The 11824-nt window shown below is 40.4% G+C and overlaps 1 protein-coding gene across 1 annotated transcript; it reads left to right on the top strand.

Moving 5' to 3' along the window:
• Window positions 1-488: 488 nt before the first annotated feature.
• On the top strand, window positions 489-1743 carry LOC115658089 (olfactory receptor 1009-like). Its single transcript, XM_030576604.1, is given in 2 exon segments — window positions 489-1158; window positions 1161-1743. Coding segments are annotated over 2 exon segments (933 nt in total). The 3' UTR covers window positions 1424-1743.
• Window positions 1744-11824: the final 10081 nt, after the last annotated feature.

Below are 11824 nucleotides of genomic sequence, written 5' to 3'. Positions count from 1 at the left end.
TGGAGTGAATCTGTCAGTTCCCAGGCTGGTGTACCTCAGTTCTAGCTCTGCTGAAGTCATAAGGCCGGATTAAAGAAACATTAAGACAGACGGAGAGAGAGAGAGACTAACTGTATTGTCTGCTGGTTAGAGATCTATCCCAGATGCACAAGACCAAGTATCCAGTAACCCTGCTGTGCTTCCTCTCTAATATTTGAGCTAGATTGCATCAGATTAAAGAGGAGAGAATTAGGGAGCCCCACATCAGCCTGTCTGCTTTTGTGAACACCAATGGGGCTAGATTCTGCGATTTAGGCAGCTAAAGTGGCAGTTAAGTTCCAAGTTTTGTTGTGTATCCAGCATGTTTTGTCTATTAAAACACACAAAATCTATCCAGCTTCTCTGTTTCTCTCTCACTGAATTTAGTATATTTCAAATAAACTTTGTACGGACTAGAATAGTGTTCATTTGTTTTCTCTCGTCTTCCAGGTCATAGTTTTCCTGAATAAATGCCAATGAAAAATCAAACCACAATGACTGAATTTATTCATCTGGGACATTCCAGTGACTCACAGTTGCAGATTTTCATCTTCTCGGTGTTTTTAGTTATTTACTTAATCACTCTGAGTGGTAACATAATGATCATGCTGGTGATAAGAGCTGATTCTCACCTTCACACCCCTATGTACTTCTTCCTATTCCATTTATCCTTTGTTGATATCTGCTGTTCCTCAGTCACGGTGCCTAATGCGCTGAGGAACTTTCTAGCAGTGCACAAAACTATTTCTGTCAATGGCTGCATTGCTCAGATGTTCTTCATCCTCCTCTCAGGTGGTGCTGAAATTCTCATTCTCTCAGCCATGGCTTATGACCGCTACGCTGCCATCTGTGACCCATTGCGTTACATGGAGAGAATGAGCAACGGGATCTGTGTTCAGCTGGTGAGTGGGGCATGGGCAATAAGTTTCTTCCATGCCTTGCTTAACACTGTTTTTACCTTCAAGTTGCATTTCTGTGGGCCCAATCAAATCAATCATTTCAGCTGTGAGCTCCCTCCTCTATTACAACTTTTCTGCACTGACACCCTCACCAATCAAGTGGTGCTTCTTACTTCTGTTCTGATCCTTGGATCAAGCTCTTTCCTTCTTACCCTGGTCTCCTACATTCACATCATCTCCACTACCTGAGGATACACTCTGCAGAGGGCGGGCATAAAGCCTTCTCCACTTGCAGCTCCCACCTGATTGTGGTTGGCTTATTTTACCTGACAGGTTTTCTCCAGTACACAAAATCCAGTTCAGTCTCTTCTGTGGTGCTGGGTGAAATATTCTCCATTCAATACAGCGTCTTGACCCCCATGATAAACCCTATTATCTACAGCTTGAAAAATAAGGAGTTGAAAACAGGTCTAGGGCAAATGTTGGGGAAATTGAAGTTTCTTTAGTAATGTCAATGATCTTAAATAAATGACTTATGTTTACATCAGAGCATAGAACTGTAGATAACTTGTGTTTGGGAAATTCTGAACTCAGGTAACTGATGGACACGTTGGGACAAAACCTCAGTTAGTCTAAATGAGTGTAGCTCCACTGAAGTTAGCGGGCCTGATTCCTAGCTGTATAAGAGTCACTGGATCTTGGGTCTCCTAAATCCGGATGAGTGCTCTGAGCAGTAGGCTTTAGAGTCATTCACACATTTCTCCCTTTCTCTCCATAACTCTTTAATCTGGCTCACTGACTTCAGGGGAGCTATGGCCAATTTATACCAGCTGAAGATCTGGCCAATTGTATAAAAAGAATCTCTTCATTTATTAATTTCTGTTCATTCTTTTTGAGTAATTTGCTGAAACTCTATTTAATAGCCTTTATCTTATTCTAACCTATTAAAATCTCAATAATTTTTCAATAACAATAATTAATAATGATAATATAATTCTCATTGGAGCCAATAGGTTTACTCCCCAGGGAGGGTTAGAGCCAAAAAGAAACTTAGGCTTAAACAGGAGAGTTAGCGAGAGACCCACCTGAGCGTATCCCGGTGGTTAGGGCGCACACATGGGTGTGGAGAGATCCCCTTTTTAACTCCTGTCTCTTTATCAGGCCTTTGAAGTGGGGCCCTCCCGTATTCCAGATGACTGGGAATATGGGGACTGAACTCTTTGACAGTGGCATGGTTTAAAACACACCCCTCTCCTTGGTATCTCCCATTGACTAGGGAACCACCTATCATCATGTTAGACCATAAGAAAAAATGAAAGACCATCCCAGGTCAGACTAATGGACCATCTCACCCAGTATCCTGTTTCTGCCAGTGGCTAGTGCCAGATTCTTCACATGAAATGAACAGAGCAGACAATTGTCGAGTGATATATCCCCTGTTGCTCCCAGCTTCTGGCAGTCAGAGGTTAAAGGACACCCAGAACATGGGGTTGCCTCTCTGGCCTGGACTAATAGCCACTGATGGACCTATCCTCTATGAATTTACCTAATTCTTCTTTAAAAACTATCTCCACCTAAAGAGAAAGGGAACAAAGGATGTTGTTAATATGAAAATGAAAGCCTGATTTAATATTTTACATTTCAAATGCCTTTTTTCCTTCTTGTCTTTAATGACAAATTATATAAAAAAAAATAATGGTCTGTTTGCCAAGGTACTAAGCAGACTGAGGTCTCTGTAAAGCGAACTCTGAACCTTGTTTAAAACTGTTTAATGTGGGACAGTTACTGTGTTATGTGGCTTAATCCCTAAAACATATTGTTTAATATCCTTTCAAAATATGTTTTCATAATTTAATTATAATAAAACTGAATATTTGTCTTATCCAAACCTTATCTGAATATTGCTACATTTCTGGTCTTCAAAGTCTAAACGTGGCAAGAAGATCCACTGCTTAATTATGTGTCTTCTTCATGCCATCAGCACATGCATAGAACACCCTCCCAACAGTGGTTCACTAAATCGTCACCCCCACCTTGTGAAAATCCTATGTGAATCTCTTCTTCTCTATAGACATGATACTGCAAGCACTTGAATGTTTAGGCTAAATGGACATACCCCTACAACCTGTCTGCATTCAGACCTCCAACTGAGGCTTAGAAGATTTCTATGTATAGATCACCTGCAGGACAGAATCTAATCAATATTATGCACGATCCCTATCCTGCAGACAGATTCACACTCGTGCTAGGAGTCCAGATTCACAAGTAATTTAAATAAAATTATTCATGTGTACAACATCTTTACAGGAGTAAAGTTTTTTGCCAGATTGGGCATTATATTCCTATTTATGTGAACATTTGTATTTTCTCTAAACTTACCAAATTCTTAGTTAGGCCTGCACTTTCACAGGTCTCTGAATTCTGGGCAGAGAGGAAAAGGCAGGAGCAGATCTTGAATACAGTGGAAATGAAAATTGAAAGATGGATGGACCATGTTTGGCACTAATGAGGTAGGGCAAATGTGAAGGTGGTACCAGTTACCGAAAAGCTAAGGGAATTGAGGCATAGGTGGTTTGGCCATGTGAAAAGAAAATCAGAAGAATATATAGGAAACAGGGAGTTAAACTTATAAGTAGAGGGAAAGAGAAGGGTTGGCAGACCCAGAACTAGAGGGATGGATGTCATACTAGTGGATATGATTAGCTGCACAGTTTCCAAGGAATGGTATTCAAGAAAGACTGGAATGGATAAAAGGATATGAAGAACAAACCCCATATAGATGGGAGTAAAGCTAGAAGAAGATTTGAGTTAAGTAAGTGCAGCAAGAGCTTCAGACACTATATTGCAAGAGTGCAATATAGAAAGCAAGAGTGCAAAACTATATTGAGATATGACAAGATCCTGTAACATCCTGAACAAACCTTACTGAATTAAGTTTCACATTCTTGCACGTTATTGTATTAAAAATACAAATGTTTATGTACTTCTGTAGGATTGCATGGCACTTCTTTAGGAGGAAGACATGAATAATGCAATTGCTGGGAGATATTGGGGACTTCAAAGGACTTTTGGGGATAATATGTGTGAAATGGATTGTCAACTAAATTTCTTGGGGATGAAGATTATGCAAATGACCCACCTAAAATGCATTATTTTGAGGCTACACTTTGAGCGGTGTGACAGACCCAGACCAGTGGGGTACAGGAGTCTGGTAGAGGGCAAATATACTGGTCACTGGATGAGTAGTTTTCTGTTCCCTGAGTGACCAGAGCAGGGGAAGCACTAGAGGAATCAGGAACCTGCTAGAATCAATTAAGGCAGAAAGGCTGATTAGAACACCTGCAGCCAATCAAGGCAGGCTAATCAGGGCAGCTGGGTTTAAAAAGGAACTCACTTCAGTTTGTGGTGGGCGTGTGAGGAGCTGGGATCAAGAGGTGCGAGGAACTGAGAGTGAGAGGGTGTGCTGCTGGAGGGCTGAGGAGTAGAAGCATTATAAGACACCAGGAGGAAGATTCTGTGGTGAGGATAAAGAAGGTGTTTGGAGGATGCCACGGGAAGTAGCCCAGGGAGTTGTAGCTGTCATGCAGCTGTTACAGGAGGCACTATAGACAGCTGCAATCCACAGGTTCCTGGGCTAGAACCCGGAGTAGAGGGTGGGCCCGAGTTCCCCCCAAACCTCCCAATTCTTGATCAGACCAAGAGGAATTGACCCAGACTGTGGGTTCCACCAGAGGGGAAGATCACCGAGGGAGAAAATCTGCCAATAAGCACAGGACCCACCAAGATAGAGGAGGAACACAACGGATACCATTGTCTGGCTAATAACCTAGTCAAGGACTCTTTAAAGAGCCAAACTGGAGACATTAATGACTGACAGAGGCAGGAGATGTTCTTGGTTTGAGCTGAGATATGATGAATTGGAAACTGCAGAAAAATCCTGGGTAGGAGTTAAAGGACAGCTCCTGCCCGAGCCCTGCACACATACTTAAGCTAGATCTACAGCACATGTATATCAGCATAGCTCCACTGGAGCCAATGGGTGCGATCCAGAGCTGTGGCTAGATTCATGAAGGGACTTTGACTTGAACAGAAGAGATTGAGAGAGAACCACGTCAACATCTCCCATATCCCAGTGGTTAGGTCACTCATATTGGAATCAGGCTAATCCTAGTGCTGCATCCTGAAATAACTGTAAGTCAATTGTCACCAACACAGCCTCCTTCTCTGCATGTAGGGATGAAGATCTCCACTTGGTGCCATCAAGTCAATGTAGGTATATGGATTTACATCAAATGGGGCTCTGACCATAGTGTTCATATTCTAAAGTGATTTTGTTTTTCTCAAATTTCACTCACTGTCGAGTTGGAAAGCCCTGTGTATAGCTGAGTGTCCACGGACATCATAAACATAGTAGGAAGTGGTGCAGCTACTCTGCACCCAAGAGAAATTCACCTTCAGATGCAGAACCCTAGCTGGTGAAAATCAGCGTAGATCCACTGAAATAAACAGGGCTAGTCTCATACCTGCCAGCTGAGGATCTTGTCTCAATAAAAAAAGATATGACTTTGAATTCACCCATTGCCAAAGTTTGAATTATAAAGCTATGGTCTCAGGTCAATGAAGAGTCAACCAATAGGCTCAGCTGATCAAAAGTGTCTAGGAGAGTCAGGTGTTCAACTCTTATTCTGTGGGAAAAACTTAGACCGAGCCTCATGCCAAAGGTCAGCCAGAAAGTCTGTGGCAAGCAACATATGGAATCCTGATCTCTTCATTCCCCGTCTAGTGTGTTCAGCCAAAATTCCGTACATGTGCCCACTTCCATCACGCTTCCCATCCCATCCTAGTACTGATGGCATGCACTCTGTGTCCCATTTAAGAAAGACACCATATTCTGCTCTCATTTTCACAGGGAGAATTTCTTCTTTCAGATTCTTCACACAAAATAAATAGAGCTAGTTGAACAATGGGAGTATTTTCATTAAAAAACAAAACAAAACAAAACAAACAAAAAACACGTGTCCGTCTTTGTTATCCAAATTCAAAACTTCCGCAGCCTGCTTACTAAATAAAAAGTAGCTCTATTTAGCTACTCTAGTCTTTGTTTTTTTCAGGCTGTCCTGCTTACTAAGCATCACTCTGTTATACTGTCAATTCTTCGTGGCAGCAATCATGGGCATTTTAGGTTTGTTAGTTCTAGTCAACATTTTTACCATGACTGTTTTTCCAACTTCAAAATGTGGTTTCGCCATTTTAGAATGTTTTTTGGGTGGGATTTTTTTTCCTGGATAATCTGAATTTTGAAGTAAAATATTTGATTTTTTCACACGGAAAATCTAAACAAAAATTTTATTTCAATTTGCCCTCTCAAAATGAAATAATAGATTTTATTTTGAAATTTCAAAATGAAATTAAAAAAAATTGACTTGACATTTCTATTTAAAGTGACAAAATTACTCATCTCAATCTCATTTTAAATCAAAATATTGATTAAGAATGAAATTGACACTTCAAAAAACTGGCTTGTTTCAATCAAAAAGGACAAAATGAAATGTTTAGATATTTCTGCTTTCAAATATTTTATGATTTTTCCTTTCACAAAAACATTGACATTTCAACTTCCTGGCCTATTTTGGGTTTAAAACAAATGCTGAAATATGGAATTTACTGGGTGATGGAAATTTCTTTTTCTGACCACCTCTAACATTTGTACAGAACCAAGCATGACAAGGCCTTAATCTCAGTTAACTGTAATAGAAAAAAAATAATAAAAGAAGAAGCATTATTTCCAGATTCTTTATGTGTTATATTTAAGCTCTTTGAGTCACAGACTTTCTCTAATTTTATCTTACAGAGAAAGACTCGTAGTTGGTTGGTGTTTAACAGATGCTTGATAGTAATTAATCTTCTGTTATTTGAGGAAAATAAATGGGCAGATGTATTGCAGAGGTTTATATATTAATGCACATAAAGTAGTTTGAGATCTCTGGGACAAGGATGCTACTGAAGAACACTGCTTTCTTCTTGTAATGCCATTGTCTGTGTTACAGAGCCATAAAAAGAGCCCTGCTGAGTCAGACTTACCATCTAAATCCATTATCCCATTTCTGACAGTGACCAGGAACAGATGTTCCACTGAAGATTCAAGAACCTCACAATAGACATGGTATTTATTATGCCTTTCAGTAATGTTATCATAATTAATCATAACAACTCTGGATATTTTTATTATCCAATCTCTTTTTGAATTTTGCTACATTTATGGTCTCAGTGTATCCCTGTGGCAAGGAGTTCCACAGTCGAATCATGTGAGGCACAAAATCAACCCCATTGTCTTATGCAGATTAGAAAGAAAGAAAGAAGTGATGACCTGACTAAATGGGCTTTTTCCATTCAGCTCTTCTGCGTTTTGTTCATTTCGTCTTCTCTATAGACATGATACTCCATGCATTGGGGTGTTTAGACAAAATGGACAGATCCCTGTAGCCTTTCTGCATGTAGATATCCATCTGAGGAGAGCAGGACTTTCACTTTTAGACCACCTGCAGGCTTGAGCCTAAACAGCACTGTGTATCCTCCCAATCCTGCAGACAGATTCACAGTGATGGCAGTGGTCCATACTCACACTTAATTTTAATTACTTGTTTATTCCACCTGTTCACTGGGGTAAGCTTATGCAAGCCTGGGCACTATGTGAATATTTATATGAACATATGAGGTTTCACGAAGCCTATCACAGTGAAGAGTGAGATCGACAAGTTGGAAATTAGGCCTGCAGTTTGGTAGGGCTCTGAATGCTGGGTACTGAGCAAGAGACAGGAGCAGTTTCTGATCTCTTGAAAATGGCATAGGCACATGTTGCTGGATTGCATTAGTCCGCCAAATGTTAGCAGTGAATGTTGGCCTTGAGTAATTTCTGAACTCATCCTGATTTCTCTGAATACTTTGACAAATAATTTGGATGGGCAATTTCTTTTGCCATGGGGTTGCTCATGACCTGCTGATGGTGCATGTAGATGACAACCACATTAAATGGGTGAATAGGTTTTTCTGTCTGGGTACTTGGTTAATGGCACTAGTTTCTGTATCTGAAGAAGTCACACACCTGATGGGTCTTGTGTCAATGATATTTCAGCACCTTCAAGGCCCTCTGTTTGGGAGGCACAATGTCTATGTGACAACTAAGAGGCAAGTATTCATTATGGTAGTGGTGACAACTCTGTTATATGGAGCAGAAACATATTCATTAAAAACAGCTGAAGAGAAGAAATTAAACCTTTATCAGTGTCAAAAGTTATGACATATCCTTGACATCCATTGATTCAATTTTGTCACAAACAGGGAGATACTTAAATGATCCCAGCAAGTTGCAGTTTTGCATTAATTGAGAAGAAGACAACTGCAATGGTTGGGGAGGAATTATTTAAGCTCAGTACCAATGTGGACACAAGAACAAATGGATATAAACTGGACATTAGGAAGGTTAGACATGAAATTAGATTAACGTTTCTAACCATCAGAAAAGTGAAGTTGTGGAACAGCCTTCCAAGGGGAGTAGTGAGGTCAAAAGACATATCTGGCTTCAAGACTAAGCTTGATGAGTTTATGGAGGGGATGGTATGATGGGATAGCCTAATTTTGGCAATTAATTGATCTTTGATTATTAGAAATAAATATGCCCAATGGCCTGTGATGGGATGTTAGATGGAGTGGGATCTGAATTACTACAGAGAATTCTTTCCTGGGTGTCTGGCTGTTGAGTCTTGTCCACATGCTCAGGGTTTAGCTGATTGCCATATTTGGGGTTGGGAAGAAATTTTCCTCCAGGTCAGATTGGCAGAGGCCCTGGAGGTTTTTTGCCTTCCTCTGCAGCATGGGGTACGGGTCACTTGCTGGAGGATTCTCTGCACATTGAGGTCTTTAAATCACTATTTGAGGACTTCAAAATCTCAGACATAAGTTAGGGGTTTGTTACAGGAGTGAGTGGGTAAGATTCTGTGGCCTGCGATGTACAGGAGGTTAGGCTAGATGATCATATTGGTCCCTTCTGACCTTAAAGTCTGTGAGTCTTTCTGATTCCTTAACCTGTGTATCCATTTATTGGTGATGATTAAGGATGGCTGGCCAATTCCCTTGCTTTCACCTCCACTGCCCTCTTGTGGTAATTATACATTATGGCTATCATCTTCAAAGGAGTCTAGGGAGAGGAAATTATTTGCTATTTGAATGTCTAACTCCTTAGCCTATTTGGGAGAATTTGAGCCTAAATACATGCCTTATTAATTGACTGTCCCTGAGATTGGAAACCTAAATCTCTTGGGCTCTTTTCATAATCTAAGCCTCCGTACCCTCATTCTTATGAACCCTACACAATTGCTTAAGGGCTGACTCAACGCAGTGTTATTGGTACCTTGTCACAGAGAGTGAACTTCAGGGATCTTGTTCCCAGGGAGAACAAGATGGAACAAGACAGCATTTAAACAACTCTCAAGAAATCATCTCTTAGTCTTGGAGTCTGCTAAGGAAAGGATCGTTTTTCCACTCCCATTGATAACTCTTGAAGTCTCTCACTACTCCTGGTTTTAAAAAAAAATGACTAAGAAAACAAAAAAGAGGAACTCAGAGGTCAGAATGATCTCACCACATTTATGATCCACATTTAAAAGGCAGGTGAGTTAATTCATGTTTTTATTTATTACAATCATTTATTTTCCTTTTTATTTCAAAGGATCAAGTTCTGTGGCCCTCCTCCCACAAATCTAGAAGTGGGTCTCTCTGCAGAGTCCCTTTGACTTCTGCCTGAATGCAGCAGTCTGCTCACAGGGAGTCAGTAGCACCATAGGGCTCATGGCTGGCACCCAGCCCTCTCTCTTTTTCTGTATTTCTCGAGGCAGCACTGAAAAAACTGAGATCAGCTAATGCAAGATAACAGTAGTTTCTACTTTTGGAGTCTGTGTGTTGGGGGGTGAGTAGGCTGGGGCAGGACATTCTCTAGAGAAGGCACCTAGCTTTTGCTATCACTGTGAACAGTGTCTTTGTTACCATTCAGGCAAGGTCCATCTCTTTGCTTGGGTATTTGTCTGATTAGCTGATAATTGGAAAAAGATTTATTTTCTCTCTGGGATGCATATGGGATAAACATAGATTTGACATTGGACTGAACTTTGGCTTCCTTCCCATTTCCACTACAAATCAGTGTCAATTCCATGAGGGCAGGAGTGATTCTCTTATGTAGGAGCAGCCTGATATTCAGATGTGCAGGATCCTAAGTTAAAAGTCCCATTGGGTTGAATTTTCAGGGGAATTTAAATGATTTAGGAATAAAACTTCCATTAACTTATAATCAAACTTCTCTTTTTAAAATCATGTCATCATGCCTAGAGAGTGACATTCATTTATTATCGTCATTATTACTGCCCCTCAGTATTACATAAGGGGGATTTTTTTAAACAAATAGCTTTCACAATATACAAGATCTTTATGTATAAAAAAGGGTAAAGTTACTATCTAAAATTTAAGCCACCAATGAACCATGCCCTGCACCAACTCAGTAGGTTTAGATAGTCAGGCGTTTTGTTAAACCCTCTACAGAATTCCTGCATTTTAGATGCTCAAATGCTCTCATTTTCCTTTGATTTTCTCTCATATCCTTACAGTGCCTAAGAGCGCTGTCTGTTTGAAGTCACTGACCATGCTGTCTTGAACTCATCATGTGTTGTTCAGCTTCTCAATCATACCCTTAGGGATCACTCTAAGTATTCCAATAATTGCTGGGATCATCTGTGTTCTATTTTTTCATAATCAATCTACTTTGTGGAAGTGTTCTTCGTACTTTGCAATCTTGTCTTCCTGTTTCTTTTTTAAGACACTGGCTGCTGGTATGGCGCTATCTATTAACATTTGGCCTATTTTTCTGCACTGCTCAGTCTGTGACAATTGCCTGATCCCATAAAATCTTAGCCTCTTCATTCTCTAGAGCACTTTTGATTTGGTGGTTGTAATAAAAGAAAATTCATTTAAATATGCACTTCCCCAGAGACTCCAGTGCAGGAACTTGGTGGCTTCTTGTCTGTTCCCTCCTAGTCAGGTTCAGCAGGCACTCCGCAGTCTCTTCCTTTTCAGAACACATTCTGCAGTTCAGGGAGCAGTTATGTTGGTTGATCTTTCTTCTGTGTAAATAACCCTTAAGGACTTGTGCACTCATATTGAGGATCTCTGTCTCTCTTTTCTGATATCCTCGTAGAAGCCATGAGTTTATTCATCTTCTATCCCTAACAGGTTTGATCCTTCTCCACCACTGTCCATGCACTCATTTCTGTGTAAAACTTTGGAATCTTTCTGGGGGGATTTCCTTTCTACTGTCTGTCATGATGTCTTGGGCTGGGATGCACTCAAGGTCATTGGTTTTTATCACCACAAATGACCTCTTTCTTTGTCTCACTTTTAATATGTTTTGATGTTGTATTCTTAATGATCAACTTCTTCCTCCACAGATAGCAGACTTTTTCCTCTATCACACTGTTGAATGTCCAGTCTATATCTTGATTGCTATTCAGTACTCATTGCATCACTAGCAGCAGTCTTGTTTGGATGTCAAATTTTTACTTATCCCCTTGATTCCACTTGATCACCCCGGCAGTGTGCCATACTACTGTTGATCCTGTGTCACTGCTTCTACCAAAATATTTGCATGTGGGTCAACATGACTAATCTCCCTTTTCAGGCGTTCACTCTCTATTTCAGTCAATAATTCAACTTTCCTATGAAACTCTCAGCTGCCCAGTGAGTCTATGCTCATTCATTTCTTTCTCGGTATTGTCATTTCTCTCCTTCACGTGTTGGAGCATTCATGTCCTCCAGCCTCTCTCTTCTGCTTTTGCCAAAATCCAACCTCAGATCACTTCTTGGTT

The sequence above is a fragment of the Gopherus evgoodei genome, chromosome 9 (assembly GCF_007399415.2).
Source record: "Gopherus evgoodei ecotype Sinaloan lineage chromosome 9, rGopEvg1_v1.p, whole genome shotgun sequence".
Lineage (NCBI taxonomy): Eukaryota > Metazoa > Chordata > Testudines > Testudinidae > Gopherus > Gopherus evgoodei.
Note: the sequence above shows the minus strand (reverse complement) of the source record. Positions and strands in the feature narration are given on the sequence as shown.